General features: G+C 43.0%; 1 protein-coding gene across 1 annotated transcript in view; it reads right to left on the reverse strand.

Annotated features, from left to right (window-relative positions):
* SLC2A13 (solute carrier family 2 member 13) overlaps positions 1–14,749 on the reverse strand; it is a 372,286-nt gene extending 357,537 nt beyond the window's left edge. Inside the window, exon 1 of the mRNA XM_055318501.1 lies at positions 13,892–14,749. Within this exon, the coding sequence (XP_055174476.1) occupies positions 13,892–14,495 (604 nt within the window). The 5' untranslated portion in view covers positions 14,496–14,749. The remainder of the gene's footprint in view (positions 1–13,891) is intronic.
* Between the last annotated feature and the right edge of the window lie 1,395 nt (positions 14,750–16,144).

Raw genomic sequence — 16,144 nt, forward strand, 5'->3', positions numbered from 1 at the left:
TGTTTTAATTCCGAGTTCAACTACAAAGATGCAACTACTAAATCATAATAATCCTTCCCACAAAACTTGTTTTCAGAACAAACATTAGAGCAACGGCAGCATTAAAGAAGCACATGTACCACATAGTCAATTTGCACTCCAGATACTCCCGCCATCATTCATCAACGTAGTTACCCTAAAAACATCCATGGGAGTCTCTGTTTCTCAAACATGAGTCAACTTCCATTTTTTGGACTTGCAAGACTGATGAAGGATTTGCTTTAGTCCAAGGTACTGAGAACAAGGTTAGGCTTAAATGTCCTAACTGAACATTATCTATTTCTTCCCAACTACTTTAAAAAGTTTGAAACCACAGACATGAATCAGAAGTAACCCTAGAGAATATTTAATTAACCCCTTCTACAGCACAAATTTCCTATGACATGACATCTCCGATGCATACATAATCCGATCTCAGCTCAAAAATTACTCACCAGAGTTATACTGCTTTTATGTACACATGAAACATTTATTGAATGACTGCTGTGTGTGAGGTGCCATACAATGCAATGGTAAAACGGGGTAAGCAAAACCTGCTTTCACAGAGGTTACATCCTAGTGGAGGAATACAAGTAACAAATACCAGAGAAAAACAGAAAGGAGAAAAACAAAGCAAGGAGAAAAAATATAACGTAAAAAGTAAGTAATAAAAAATGGGAATAAAAATAGGGTAGGAAGTATCAGTTGCAGGAGTCTGCAACTTTAGGACAACCGTAGAAATGCAAAGATGAGGGAATGATGTGGATATGTGAGGAGTGTTTTCCCAGCAGAGGAATTAGACCGTGCAAAGGTCTGGAAGGATAACGTGTGTTCCTGGAGGCCAGGACAGCTTGGAGCAGGAGGGAAGGAAAATAGCAGAGAACAACATCAAAAAAGGACTGGGGAGAGACAAGAATAAGGCAGTGCTGCAGGCCACTGGCTTTTCCTGAGACAGCTGGTGAGCTATGGAGGGTAACACTCTGAGTGGCACTGAGGTAGCATGATCTCATTTATATCTTACAAGAATCACTGGCAGTCAAATGCAGAAAAGGAGGCAGAGGTGTCAAGGAAAAGGAAGGGTTAACAGGAGACCTGCAATGCTCCAAGTAGGAGATGCCATTTTAGATCACAGGGGAAGTGATGAAAAATAGATCCTATCTGTATTTAGAAGGTAGATTCAAAGATTTTCAGGCAGACTGGATGCAGAGCATGGGAGAAAGTCAGGGAGGACTCCAACAAGACTTTGGACTCAAATACCTAGTATGCCCTCACCTGGTATGTGGAAGATGGAGGGCAAAGCAGGAAGCTGGGTGAGACGCTGGGCTCCAGAGTCTGTAGGTCAAGAAAGAGGTGCAGGCTGAGATTATAGACATTCGTCAGCAAAACACAAGGCATTAAAAAAAAAAAAAAAAAAAAAGGAAAAGAAAAGAAAGAAAAAGAAAAAAGAAAAAAGAAAAAAGAAAAAGAAAAAAGAAAAAACACAAGGCATTCTAAGCTAGGAGCCAGGCTGAGAGCACCAGAGGAATAAATGTGAACAGAGGAAGAAAGGAGAGCTCCAAGCTCCGAGAGGGGCCTGCCAAAGGCAATAGCTCTGAAAGATGGAGAATCACTGAAGGAGACGAGAAGGAACAGCGTAAGGCAAGAGGGAGAGGGTGGCATCCTTGAAACCAAAGAGAGTACCTCAGGAAGGCACCATGTAGCGTGTCCAATGCCTGTGACAGGTCAGGTAGGATTAGGCCCAAGAACTGTCTTGGGGATGAGCAACACAGAGCATGGTCATCTTAACAAGGGCAATACTGGTGAAGCGGTGAGGGCAAAACCCTTCCTGAAAAGAGGTCACAAAAGAATGAGAAGAGAGGAACTGAAGAGAAGGAATACGTGCAACTGTGTCACATAAAGAAAAGGAGACAGTTACTGAAAGATGAAGTGAGGTAGAAAGGACTTTTTAAAGATGGCAAAACCAACAGCAATTTGAGCATGCTTATGGGAATGATCTAGTAGAAAGGGAAAATTTATGCAACAGAAGAGGGAAATAGCTGGGATAATGGCTTTGAACAAGAGAGGGGAGATGAGCTCTCAGACATGAGTGCGAGGCTGCACTTGGCAGGAGCATGGACAGTGCATTCATAGGAACAGAAAGAAAGCAGAGCATTTGGCAGGTGCAGGCAGGAACATTTGAGGATGCAGAGATGAGGAAGTCTGAGGACGTGCTCACTGTTTCTATTTTTCTCAGTGATAAGTAAGCAACATACTTTCCTGGGATACATAAAATAGTAAGATCCAAGAAATGTACATCACACATCACGGAGTCTTGTTAACTCATCCAAGGAGTTATAAAGTTAGGGGGGAAATACATTTAAGCAACTCTCATATGGCTGGATTCCTTATTTTTGTCATTTCCCAAAAACTTCATTCTGTAGAATAACAGGTAAAATCTCATTTTGAAAAAAAAATTTGTCACCGGAGTCTTTTGTTATATATGTGTCTGTGTATCCTAAAACAAAAATCTGAATTCCAGGTGAAGTTATAATAATGAATATATAAAGACAATAGTGACAGAAGTTAAAAACCATTTTGCCCCATGTCAACTACATATACAATGTTATGCCTTATTTCAAACTCTAAGTCCAGCCATGATTTTCTTATATAGCTGTTAACCAGATTCCATTCTTTGGGCTGCTTATTTGTGGATGTGGATGTATCCCAGGAATGCATGGTTTCATCTTAACGGCCATGTAATGTTCTCCCACATAATCATTTCCTAATCACTTAGAGGTTCCCCCCCTCCCCGTTTTTTGTTGTTTTTTAGAAAGCTCAGGCAAGCGACGGCAGGGGGGTGAGGACAGAAGGAGAGAGAGAGAGAGAGTGCTCAAGGAAAACTCCCTGAGCCCAGAGCCACCACGCAAGGCTCGATCCCAGGACCCTGAGATCATGACCTGAGCTGAAATCAAGAGCTGACCGCTCAACCGACTGAGCCATCCAGGCACCCCTCCCCCAGTTTTTTAAAATTACATACTGTACATCTATAAATATCTTCACACAAAATGAGGTTTTTATTTCCTTATACTATAACCTCTCAAGTGAAATTTCCAGATCGAAGAACATCAGTTTACAAATGAATTCCAAAAGCATAGACCTGACATTATTAACTTCTCTACTGCAGCGTTTAATTTGCTACTAATATCTATCATACTTCAAAATAGGCTTATTGAATTAGTGAACAAAAGAACAAATGAATGAAACATGTTAAACATGCCAGGATATTATGTAGAACATTCTCTACAAAAAAAAATTATTCCAGGGCCACTTGGATGGCTCAGTTTGGTTAAGTGTCTGCCTTTGGCTCAGGTCATGATCTCAGGGTCCTGGGATCTCAGCGTCAGGATCTCTGCTCTGTGGGGAGTCTGCTTCTCCCTCTCACTCTACCTCTGCCCCTTTTCTTGGCTCGTGCTCTCTCTTGCATGTGTACGCTCTCTCTACGTGAATAAAATCATTAAAAAATCAAAAATTAAAAAAAATTATTCCAATTTATTTTACAATCAGAAAAGCTCTTCCTAAGGTACAACTAGCCAAGTTGTTCCCAATTTGCTAATTTAGTAAGTATGATGTAACCCTAATTTTCACTTCTAATTATTAACAAGGTTAATAACACTTTTCTAAGAGTTTACTTACTAATCACATTTACTTTGCTGTAAATAGTCTATTTAATATGCTATGAGCAGATTTTTCATTAGATAAATGTACCATATTTTTCCGATCTGTCACCTTGCTTTTAAAATCTCTGAAGGTTTCAAAAATTATAATAAATATAATGAACCATGTCATCAAAAAAGATCAAAGAAAATCACTCCATTCCTATTTTTTAAACTTTAGATTCTTAAACCAATATATTAATGAGAAAAATCTAAATTTCATTTACATTTTATTCATATTATTTCCTTTTCTCATTTAATAATTCTCTTACCTGTGGTCTTATCTGACTTGTTGAATACTAAACCCCTACAAATAGCTGGATCTATTGCTGAAATTGTTATTCTGTTCTACTCATCTCTCTTCTGACTTTAATAATATACGATTATGCCATTTAGTAATATGTTGTATACCTGGAGTAATTTCTATCTAGTCTTTCATTACTATTCTGCCAACCTCATCACCATTCCTTTGACAATCATTTTTAGAATTCCACAAAGTACCTTATGAGGATTTTAATTACACACATGTAATTAAGTTACATGAAGTACATTAAATCCATCTACTAATGTAGGAAATATCATTGTGACTATTTTAGCTTTTATAATCAAGAACTGGATTTCTCATATAATGGAGAGCTAGGGCACACATTGGTCCTTGATCAGAAACCTGGATTTGAATCTCAGTACTGTTACTAACAGTGATTTACCTAACCTCTCTGCATTTCCTTTAATTCACTTGAACTACATAAAATATGAATCTTCTTGGTTAATAAGTGACTACACATAAAACACACCCACAAAGAGGCATAAAGGATGAGCTTTGGCTTCAGGATCTACCATATTTTGAATTTTTACAATACTTCTAATAAGATGCCTGTAAGTAAGCATTACACACCCCAGGAAATGAAGATTAGGGATCTTCAGAGACAAAATTCAAGGAAAAATGGCATATTGTTAGAAGTCTAGGTTTTTTGGATGAATTTTAAAATCAGAAATCATTTAAAACAGATAAGTACAAAATGAAAGATTCTGTAAGAATTCCCAACAAGAATAAAGGGGAAAGGAGAAAAAAATGAGTGGAAAATACCAGAAAGGGAGACAGAACATGAGAGACTCCTAACTCTGGGAAACGAACTAGGGGTGGTAGAAAGGGAGGTAGGCGGGGGATGGAGGTGACTGGGTGACGGGCACTGAGGGGGGACACTTGATGGGATGAGCACTGGGTGTATATGTTGGTAAACTGAACACCAATAAAAAATAAAAAAAATAAAAAAAAAGAAAAGAATTCCCAACAAGCTTGTGTTCAACTGGCATGACAAAGGACAGGAATAGTTTTGGGTTTTGTGTTTTCTGCATGTTTTCCAGCCCCACTAACTTAACTGCTGGGCAGGTGAGGAGGCCTCTGGTTCCTGCACATCCTCTGAGATATACACGCTATTTACCTACAAAATCACAGATGGCCATGTGACACCAATTTTGCCTGTCCAAAAATAATGGAAGGAGGAGTATCAGAAGTCATTTTCTCTATGATTTTATACAAATATTAGAACCAGGTAGGCTTGGCAGTAAGTGCTTCAGATTTTATCCTAATATTAATTTATAATGATACCTGCATTTCAAGAATCTATGAAGTCCACTGTTAGATGTGCTCACAACTTATTTTCAGTCATTATACTTTTCTCTTAAAACTCCAAGCAGCTGCTAACCAAACATTAAATGGTCATCGTTTAGTCCTTGAATACGATGCATGAAATCTTAGTTCCCAATTTTCTATGTTGTAGGGAATGAGTACCTGACATGGAGTCATAAAGCCCAAAAATATGATAATGGTATTTTATATAAAAGCTTCTATTACTAAAATTATTTTTATTCCAAAGCTATTACTTTCACGTTTTGATAAAAACTATTCATTCTTTGCCTCCTAAAAGGCAGATATATCTTTCCCATTGGGAGCTGAACTAGAGTGTCTATAAACAAGCATATGAAATACTGTATTATAAGACATACCTAATATCACAGCTCCAACTAATCCCTTACCACGAGCCAAGATTATACTCTAACAAATAGGTTCACATTTTTGCTATTTTCTTATTCAATTCCTACACCTAGCCAAGAAAAACTGCTTGCTCTCCTCCCTTCCTCCCCCCCACTAGAAAAGTATCCTTCTCCCCGAGGACCTATGTTCATAATCTTCTCAAAGATCCCAGTTCAAGAATTCATCTGTCTTGCTAAAAGTAAATCTTATACAAACTAAACACCTGAAAGACAGTACTGTCCCGATTTCAAGTTACTCATTCTGTCCTTCAAATTTGTTCAATTTATATTATGTTAATTTTTACTCATCAGTTAAAATTGTTAGATCTTAATGTTTATCATAACTATCATTTCCCCTGATTGTAAAATATTGGTAGGGTGAGGATGGGAATGGCTACATCTGGTAACAAGGGCTACCGTTTTATTAATACCCAGGTACTTGTACATGCACGAGTTCATTTACTTTTTACAACAACCTTATTTCCTAAGCGCTATCAAAACATTCACTTTAGAGACATGGAAACTTAAAAAAAAAAAAAGAGAGAGAGAGAGAGAGAGAGAGAGAGATGGAAACTGAGGCACATGGTGGTAATCTACCAAGGTTACACAGCTTATGTGTGAGTATTTAACAAGCAGTGATGCTTTACTTTGCCAGGTACCGTGAAAGCAATTTACAAGATAAACTCATTTAATCCTCAGAACTACCCTTTAGATGGGTATTATCCCCATTCTTCAAATGAGGAAACTGAAGCACTAGACTTAACACGATCACCCAGGTCAGGTCGTAAGTGGCCAGCCAGGGTGTGAGTCAGAGGCTTCAAGCTTCCTCATGCTACTACACTTTCTGAATTAACAGTGCATCAATTAAATACATACCTGAAGTTTCTAAGTGTTCAACTATAGCAATGTCCTGTTGAGAACTGAATTTATGCATTCTTTAGTCTTATACATTCAGTCTACATATTTTTTTTAAAAGACCTATTTAAGAGAAAGCAGCAGAGACCAACTAAGAAAGCTTTCACAATAAAGCTGGACCTAGAAGGATGAGGAAATATCCTACAGATACTTCTATCATAGGATTAACAACACATTACTGTGTTCTCATGTTTGTCTTTCCCAGTAGACTTAGGTCTTTTGAAAACAGGGACTATTTTTATCTTAGTCTCCCTAGCTCTCAACAAAGTCATCACTCAGAATATGGCTGTGGGACAGGGGTACAGAGAATGTCATGGAAAAGCCCATTCCAAAAAGAGATCATAAGCTTAAAGGAGAAAGCAGAAAAGGCATTTTTTAAATTTCAGTTGCTGTACCATAGGCAGTATCTCCATGCTGTCGAGCTCCCAGAGCCGCATTCCACACAGCAGCCGATTACAGGCATCCTTTACAAACCCTGAGCAAGGGAAAGAAAGGCCCTAACCAACTTTGCTTTTTTCATTGCCACTCCTTGATATGCCATCGCTGTACTTTGAAGAACCTATTTTAAAAGTTTGTATTTTAGGGCAGCCCCGGTGGCACAGCGGTTTAGCGCTGCCTGCAGCCCGGAGTGTGATCCTGGAGACCCGGGATTGAGTTCCACGTCGGGCTCCCTGCATGGAGCCTGCTTCTCCCTCTGCCTGTGTCTATGCATCTGTGTGTGTGTGTCTTTCATGAATAAATAAATAAAATCTTTAAAAAAAAAAAAAGTTTATATTTTAGGGGTACCTGGGTGGCTCAGTGGTTCAATGTCTGCCTTTGGCTCAGGTCGAGATCCCGGGGTCCTGGGATCAAGTCCCGCATCAGGCTCCCTGCAGAGAGCCTGCTTCTCCTTCTGCCTATGTGTGTGCCTCTCTGTGTCTCTCATGAATAAAATCTTTTTTTAAAAAAAAATTTATATTTTAAAAAACATCCACATAAAATCATGGAAAACAATTATGCTAATTTTGAGAAAAGTGACAGTGTCACAGAGTGGTTGAGCATGGACAGACTCTTAAAGCCAGACCTCTTGGGAACCAACTCAGGTTGTATCACTCAGGAGCTTTATGACCATGAAAAAATTACTTCCTCTCTTTCTGCCTAAATGTCTTCATCAAAAGGAAAAATATCATATGGTCCAATAGATTAGTATGAAGATTACATGAATATATGCAAAACACTGAGCAGAGTGCCTGGCCTGGAAGGAGCACAGAACAAGTGTTAGGTATTGTTTCAGGGCACCGGCAGCTAAATTGATTGCTGATTCACATTGTGCCATGAGGAGTGACTGCTGAGACTTCCCCTGTGCAGGACAGAGAGACGATGACATCAGGTAAAGAAGAACGCTGGTGCCACCATACAACAGTGCCCCTGCCCTGTGATACTGTAGTAGTGCTATGATTGAAATTCCCTGCCATGTGGCTTCTGACACATGCTCCAGACCACACCACTCCAAACAGTGGTGCCAATATTTAATAAAAGACCTAAGTATAAAGCATGCAGTACTCCCAACTAAAGTTTTTTTTTTTAAGATTATTTATTTATTTATTCATGAGAGACTCAGAGAGAGAGGCAGAGACACAGGCAGAGGGAGAAGCAGGCTCCATGCAGGGAGCCCAATGTGAAACTTGATCCCAGGACTCCAGGATCACGACCTAAGGTCAAAGGTAAACACTCAAAAAAAAAAAAAAAAAAAGGTAAACACTCAACCACTGAGCCACTCAGGTGCCCCCAACTAAAGTTTAGAAGTATCTATAAAACTTGGCAATTTTTTCTCTCTGCATCAGGGGAAATTAAATTTTAAATGTGGAAAAAACATTTTGGGGTTTCTGGTGAGTACAGATTTTCCTCCTGACAATGAAAGTTTTTCCCCCCCACCACACAAGTGTTGCTACTACTTACTCTGAAGGTCAAAAGAAAATTAAGAGAAATCAAAAGTTGTAGACAGGAAGGATGCATGAAGGAAAGGAAAATAGTCTCCTGGGCTTTTCAGTAAGAAGGCAAAGACTGCTATTTGAGATCTACCCCAGGTTCTATATCATTAGATGTGTTAAAGCCAAAGACATCAGTGTGAAGGCAGCCAACTTAGACTGTATTCTGACTCTGAGCTTCAAATATACAAAGAAATATGAATGGATGAAAAAGAAATGTTTTATACTGATGTCACATGAACAACTTCATAGAACTCACGTTAACAGATTTCTGTAGTCTTACCGACAACTCACTCGAGGAGGGTGTTGCAACATTAACCAAGCAAACGTAATTAGCTCATAATCCTCAATGTACCCCTGCAATGTCAATGCCACCAGACAGAAAAGTAGAGGGGGCTTTGTACATACATACAAAGTGTGTAAAACAAGGAAACAGAGGAAGTAAAATAAAGTTTTACTTTACCTGTCAGGTTCATACAGGTAGAAAGCAGAAATCCAACAAAGAAATTCTGCTTTAAAGGATGAAACTGAAAAGAAAAAAAAAAAAAAAGATGAAACTGAAAGGGGAAGGGGAGGAGTAGGCAGGGAGTAAGTAGGAAAAAAAAACTTGATGGCAAAAAATAAAATTACATCAGCTATTATTTTAAAAATCTGGTTGATTCTGACTAACCCTGCATTCCTTGCTTTTGATCAAACAAGATTTTGTATTTGCTTTGCAACACAGAATAAGAATTCAAAGTGCTATTTGGAAAAAAAAAAAAAAGTATTTTTTAACAATGTTACTCTACGGGTTATAACAGACTGATCACAGGCTGCAATATGCAGCCACAAACTGTGTTCCAGTAGAGGGAGTACTGGGACAGGAGAAAGTGATATAAATCTAAGATTAATTCAACAAACCCAGTGCTGTATAAATTAATACGTCAGTTCTCAGTAAAGGTTTTGAATATTGGTGAATATCTGTTTAGACACTTCTTGATACTTGCTACACAGGCACTAAATCATTGCTTACTATGAGCAGTAGAGTAAATGCCAACACTGTGGAGAAAGGGCTAATCAGTCGGTCCCAGGACTCAATGCGAGAAAAGAGCAAAACCAACCAGAGGAACCAAAGGAAACTCTGGTGAAAAAAAAAACCTCAAGTCATGCCCTATTCAAACAAGCACCCAGTAAGATGATTTTGTTGTAAAAAGAAAACCAAATCCTTAAACTAAATCAAACACCAATACCCAATTTCTGATGCTTCTTTTATGACATGACTCATTTAATACAGATCAACTACACTCTACAGCTTATCTTTTTCAAAGGTTTCTGTTGAAGGCCCCACGGAATCTTCCTTTTCCAGTAATTCATGGCCACTTGCTAGGCTTTACCCACCCTGCAGTAACCATGTCAGCAGAGGCTTTCTAATACTACAAAATTCAAAGAGGCAAGAAGGTTTGGGGAAGAAAATAAGAGTTTAAAAGCAAAAAGCGGGAGGGGGAAGACCAAATACAAAGGATGTTTAATCTGACCACATCGTTTATCGCTAAAAACCTCCCATGACTGTCCCTGTATAGGCACTGCCAAATAATCCCTATTCAGTCTAACCCTCCCCCCAAAATAACATTCTAGTTTCATGAGCACCCCCATTGCCACCCTTCACTCACTTTATGCTTCAAATACTGCTTTGATTTTTCTAGGTCTTTATACCCACTGTTAATGCTACCTTAAATGCCCAGCAAAAGACTCTGATTCTGGTTGTTGTTTTTTTTTTTTTCTTAAATCTTGACTTTGTACCAGTGACCCTGTCATTTAACTGCTATGAACTGTTCCTACATCCAGCAAAAGAGGACCTGTTCCCCATCTATTTCAGTCAGGATTAAAATAACACGTGTAATGAAGTAACACATGTAAAGTAATGCAGGATGCCTAGTAGGAACTAAAGCACTGAATATTAGCTCTTTTCCCAGCTCCCTCTACATCTGAACTCCTACTCACCCTTCAAACCCCAGTTTCAGTATTTTTCTGTAAAACCTCCTAGGTGTTCTATTTACTTCCCCCTAAAAGAATCAACTGCCTACTCTTCTGTTTCCAGTACCTCTTAGAGAAACTTCTATTGTATTTTGTTTGTTGATGGTCTTTCCATTCTATTAAGAGAATGAACACCTCACACCTCCAGGGTGGGATTTTTATCTAATTACTGCCTATGCCAAATCTGACAGAAATCAATAATGGAAGCTTAATTAGCATTTGTTGAAGAGATAAATGAATGATTGCATTAAAGTATCAGAAACTAAAACCCTTGGATGGCCTTTCAAATATTTTGTTGATAACTTTTACAGAAGTGGATTTTTTTTTTAATGTTTCTGCTCACTATTCCAATTAGTAAGTGCCTCCCATAGGCTAGGAACACACATCAGTGAACAAAATGAACAAAAGCCCTGTTCCCATGGGTTTTATATTTACCACAGGTAAATCTGTGGAAGAAATTCTCACTGCAAACTTATCTTAAAAACAAAACAACAACAAAAAAAAAAAAAACAGCAAAAGCCACATCTTGTTATTCATCATTAGTTAAGTATCAAAAGGGCCAAAAAAAAAAAAAAAAAACCTTCCCACCACGCATAAAAATTAACTATTCAAAAAAAGTAGCATGAAATTCACCCAGATTTTACCTACTAAGCAAGCGAAAATGATTTAATGTCCTCCCATCCTCCTCAAAAAAAAAAAAAAAAAAATTCATGTTAGGGACACATTTCCTTGTAGCTAAAAATAATTGTGACTTCTCCTTTGGGAGGTAATTCTTGCGCGTTTTAAGGATTTTACATGTGCAATTGCATGCTGTGCATAATCCTAATTCAAAATGTAGTCTATTTCAAAACCTGTTTATGACTTTAGGGTGGCTTTTATGATACTTTGTATCAGGCCTTCTATTCTAAGAGTGTATTTCAGAGGAGATGGCTCACACCCTAAGACTAAATCAGGACCAGGTCTTAACTAGGATGCGCTGGCAGGCAAGCAGAAGGAGGCTGTGAGATACACAGGTAGTTCCTGCACATCAACCTTTCCAATCTTGCCTCCCGCTTCATCCTCTGTGTTGCATCCACCTTCCTCCCCAAGCATGCCCTGTGCTGTCTTTACTCACCCCCTGGCTTAGAAGGTCCTTTCTCCCTCTCTGTTAGAACACTACACACTCATCAACATACCACTGCTGTGAAGAAGAGCTTCCAGCTTCCCTCTGTTAGGGTAACCGTACTGATCCTGAATGCATCAGCCCTTGTCTCCACGAGCTACCTTCTAGAGCCTAGCAAGTTCTACCTGGCTTTACTCCCACCTGCTACTCTCACTAGAGTTAAATGCTCCTCACCATGCTGCGGCTTACACCTGGATGGAGACCTGACACACAACAGGAGCTCAATTTTCCCAGCAGATTAAAAAAAAAAAAAAAAAAAAGGAGTAAACAGAGTATCCCAAATACCCAATACCTGCCACAGCTCAAGTCCAGAAAGCTTTCAAAGATCTCCGCAAAACATTATTCAATTTCAAAAATCACAAGAGTCAGTCTTACTGAACAAACCTTGCCACCTGAAATTATGTTATTTTTAGGTCAGAAGAAACAATAAATGTGGTTCAGGCGTCCCAAGCAGAGAATGCTGAAAATAATGAGAAAAGAATCCTGACCCTTTGATTTTGACCACAGGTTATTTATCGACGGGATCTGAAGGCACAGGTAGTTCCTCTACACAGAGGTTTGTTTCATCTCAGCTGTACGTTTTGGTCATTTTGGACTTTAACGTGCCAACTTAATATTTTACTGAGAGCCTTGCCTGCTTCACTAATTGAAACAGTGAAATAAAACGAAGGTCAGTGACGACAGATTTGGGATATGAAGTGCAGTGAGCTGAAGTTTAGGCTCATGGTTCCTAAACGTGGAGCTGTGTAACTGGGGCTCACTTCCCCTTAGACACGACAAGGAAAGGAGTGAAAACCATGTCAAGTTGGTGAATGGACAAATTATTAGGAGTCCCAGGTTTAAAGAGTTTTCATCAAGCCCCAGCCATAGAGAAAAAAAAAATACTTCAACAGCACTCTAAAGGAGACAAACTGAATTATAAAATGAAACCTTTAAGAAGCATCAGCAGCCTCCTTAAAAAAATTACTAGTGAGATTTATGTCTCAACCCCCTACTTCTCCCTCAAAAGTGCTTTCTAATAATACCAAGGACATTTCCAAATGGGTCCTGTCTGCCAAGAACTTGCCAATTGTACGTCCCCTGCTCAGCAACCAGGGTGAAAAAAAAAATCAATGCCAGGGGAACCTTAATCCTTTCATTTTTGAAGTAATTGCAAACATCCATCTTGCTGGGCATTTATCCACAGGGGGAGTGGCTCTTAAATGAATTTAATAAGTGAATATGACCTTTCGTAGAGAATTTGGTTCCCAACGGGAAAGCAAGAGAGGCAAAACGAAAGAGAATGGGTGGATGTGGATTTAAAAGAAAAAGTTAGAAAGAGAGAGAAGGAATTCATCTGGTTAAAATATGAAAGCAAGCAGCAGTACAACGGTAAGAGCAAAAAAAGAGAGAGAAATAAGGATACATGACTAGAGAAGGAAGAAAAGTGTACAGGTGGCAAAGAACAGAGTCCAGAATCACCCGATTAACTTTAAAATTTATCCTACTGGGAATGTTCTTTTTTTTTTTTATTAAAAGACTTTATTCATTCATCCATGAGAGACAGAGAGAGAGAGAGAGAGGCAGGCAGAGGCACAGGCAGAGGGAGAAGCAGGCTCCACGCAGGGAGCCCGGTGTGAGTGAGACTCGATCCCGGGACGGTGGGATCACGCCCCGAGCCGGAGGCAGATAGATGCTCAACCGCTGGGCCACCCAGGCGTCCCTCTTAGTGAGAACTCAAGTCTGATGAGGATGAGGTTGGGAGTCTGGGATCCCCAAAGGCAAGGCGCTAGCAGCAGAAAAAAGAAAGGGAGAGAACGCAGGAAGGGGCTCTTCCCCCTCCTAGAACTCTAGAGGGGCATCAGGCAGGGCTGGATCAAGGTTCCTAGGAGCGCTAAGGCGATGCCACCGTCGCGCGGATTCACTTGCTCACTTGTCCTTGTCGTGGGTCGGGGGAGCCCTCCGCGGGGTAACACGCGCACACACACACACACACACACACACGCGCGCGCGCCTGCGGAGCCGGCCAAGCGGCGGAGCGTCCTCGGGCCCAGCCAGCCCCCGACGGGGGCCCCGGAGGGCGCCCAGCGCAGGCGGCCGCCCCGACTCACCGATGCCGAGCCCCACGACCAGCCGGCCGGCGAGCAGCGTCTCCCGGTTCCCGGCCGCGGCCAGCACCGCGGAGCCGGCGGCGAACAGCGCGCTGGCCAGCAGGATGGCGGCGCGGCGGCCGAGCACGCCGTTGAGGGCCCCGCCGGCCAGCGCCGAGACGGCGGCCGCCCCCACCGTGCTGGACACCAGCAGCTCCTGCCACAGCGCGTCCAGGCTGAGCTGCCGCTTGAGCAGCAGCATGGCCCCCGACACCACGCCGGTGTCGTAGCCGAACAGGAAGCCGCCGAGCGCCGAGAACACGGCCGCCACGTACACGAAGGCGGGGGTCTCGTCCTGCTGGAACTGCCGCCGCGCCGCGCGCTCCAGGTCCCCGCCGCCGCCGCCGCCGCCGCCGCCGCCGCCGCCGCCGCCGCCGCCGCCGCCGCCGCCCGCGCCCGCGCCCGCGCTCTGCAGGCTGGAGCTCGACTCGGCGGCCGCCAGGAGGCTGCGCTCCCCCGCCGCGCTCGCCGCGTCCGGCTCCGGCTGCTTCCTGCGCCGCTCGCCCATGAGGCTGCTCAGGCTCCGCAGCGTGTACTCCACATTCTCGCTCGCCTTGCGGGACATAGGGCAGGGGCCCGGGACCTCCCCGGGGCGGGCGGGCTCGGCGGGGGCGGGCTCGGCGGGGGCGGGCTCGGCGGGCTCTCCGCGGGCCGGGGAGCCCGAGCGGCCGGGGGCAGCGGCCGCCGCCTTCCTCCTCCCGGCTCCCGCGCCGGCTGCCGCCGCTCCGGGGAGAAAGTTGCGGGCGGCCGAGCTCCGGCGCCGCAGCCGAGTTGCAGGCTGGCGGGGCTCCCTCGGCACTCGCGCCCCGCGCCTGCCGAGCTGGCGCTGCCGAGCGGGCGGGAGGCGGGGGCGGGGCCGCGGTCACGTGCTCCGGGCCCGGGGGCGGGGCCGCGGAGAGGCTCCGCCCCCCGCCTGGGTGGGGCCGGGCTCCGGCCCCGGAGACCTCTCCACCCCGCTCTCCACCCCGCCCTCTCCCGCCCTGGCGCGACCTCTGACCGCGGCTCCTTGGTTTAGGGAGCTGGCATCTGCAGGGAGTTAACCCCGGCTGGACTGCAGCTGGGGAGCAGGCCAGTGTGGGAAGGCCGGGGAATAGGCTTCCAGGGTAGGGCTAGGGAGAGACCCCCCTTAAAACATCCTGACGGGCCTTCCGACAGACTGCGGAGGGCCAAAGCTAGGAAGGGCCCAGGAAAATAGATCCCGCCACGGTACCTAGCAAGCCCGCTTTCTTTTATAATATTGTGACATGAGTGAGTTTGTTCTGGAGCCTTCTGAGCTGTGCTCTCTCCCCTGTCTATAGGCAGTCTCCCCTCATTGCCAGTAACCCCTCGACTCATGCTTATGGTGAGGACACGGTACATCCTCATTCTTTTTTTAATTGTTATCCACTTATGATATTCACAGAGAGAGAGAGAGAGAGAGAGGCAGAGACACAGGCAGAGGGAGAAGCAGGCTCCATGCACCGGGAGCCCGACGTGGGATTCGATCCCGGGTCTCCAGGATCGCGCCCTGGGCCAAAGGCAGGCGCCAAACCGCTGCGCCACCAGGGATCCCTGGTACATCCTAATTCTTGAGGGCAGAGATAACGTATGTGGCCCAGGCGAATGCCAAAATTCCTTCCATGAGTCCCTGATGTGTAAAAAGAAAATTTACATTAATTAATGCATTCCACTCGCGTATAACCAGGTACTTCCCAGGGGTAGAAAGGAGACACCTAGAATCCCATGTGTGATTTAAGGCATCCTCCACCTTCCTCCCCCAACAGGCTCACCTAAAAATAAAAAAATAAAAATAAAAATAAAAAAAAAGAAGAAGGATGTGCCTTATTCACCTGAAACAAAGCAAAGAGGGCATCATTTGTGACCGAGTTTTTAAACCGTTGAATTGCCTATTGTTGAGTCCCCTACCTCCGCTTTACGTCCTTTGTCAATCATTTTATACAGTTCTACTTCAAAGGAGAAAGATTACCTTGTCTCTGGAATTTGCTCTCATTCTTCAGGCTGAGGGCATGAGTTAAAGCAGCGTAAGATTCTATTTCTTAGGGCTCCGGGGCCCTTATTTCCTTTATTGGAGCAAGAAGTTGTTAGCCCGATGCCTAAAATAGTCTGTTTTCCTCTTAGAGAAAAGGATTTTGTCATCCCTATTTCAATAAAAAGTTTTATTAGAATTTGTCAAAATTGCTTTCATTTGGATTGTCTGTCATGATTATCTCCAAA

The sequence above is a fragment of the Nyctereutes procyonoides genome, unplaced genomic scaffold (genome assembly GCF_905146905.1).
Source record: "Nyctereutes procyonoides isolate TBG_1078 unplaced genomic scaffold, NYPRO_anot_genome, whole genome shotgun sequence".
NCBI lineage: Eukaryota > Metazoa > Chordata > Mammalia > Carnivora > Canidae > Nyctereutes > Nyctereutes procyonoides.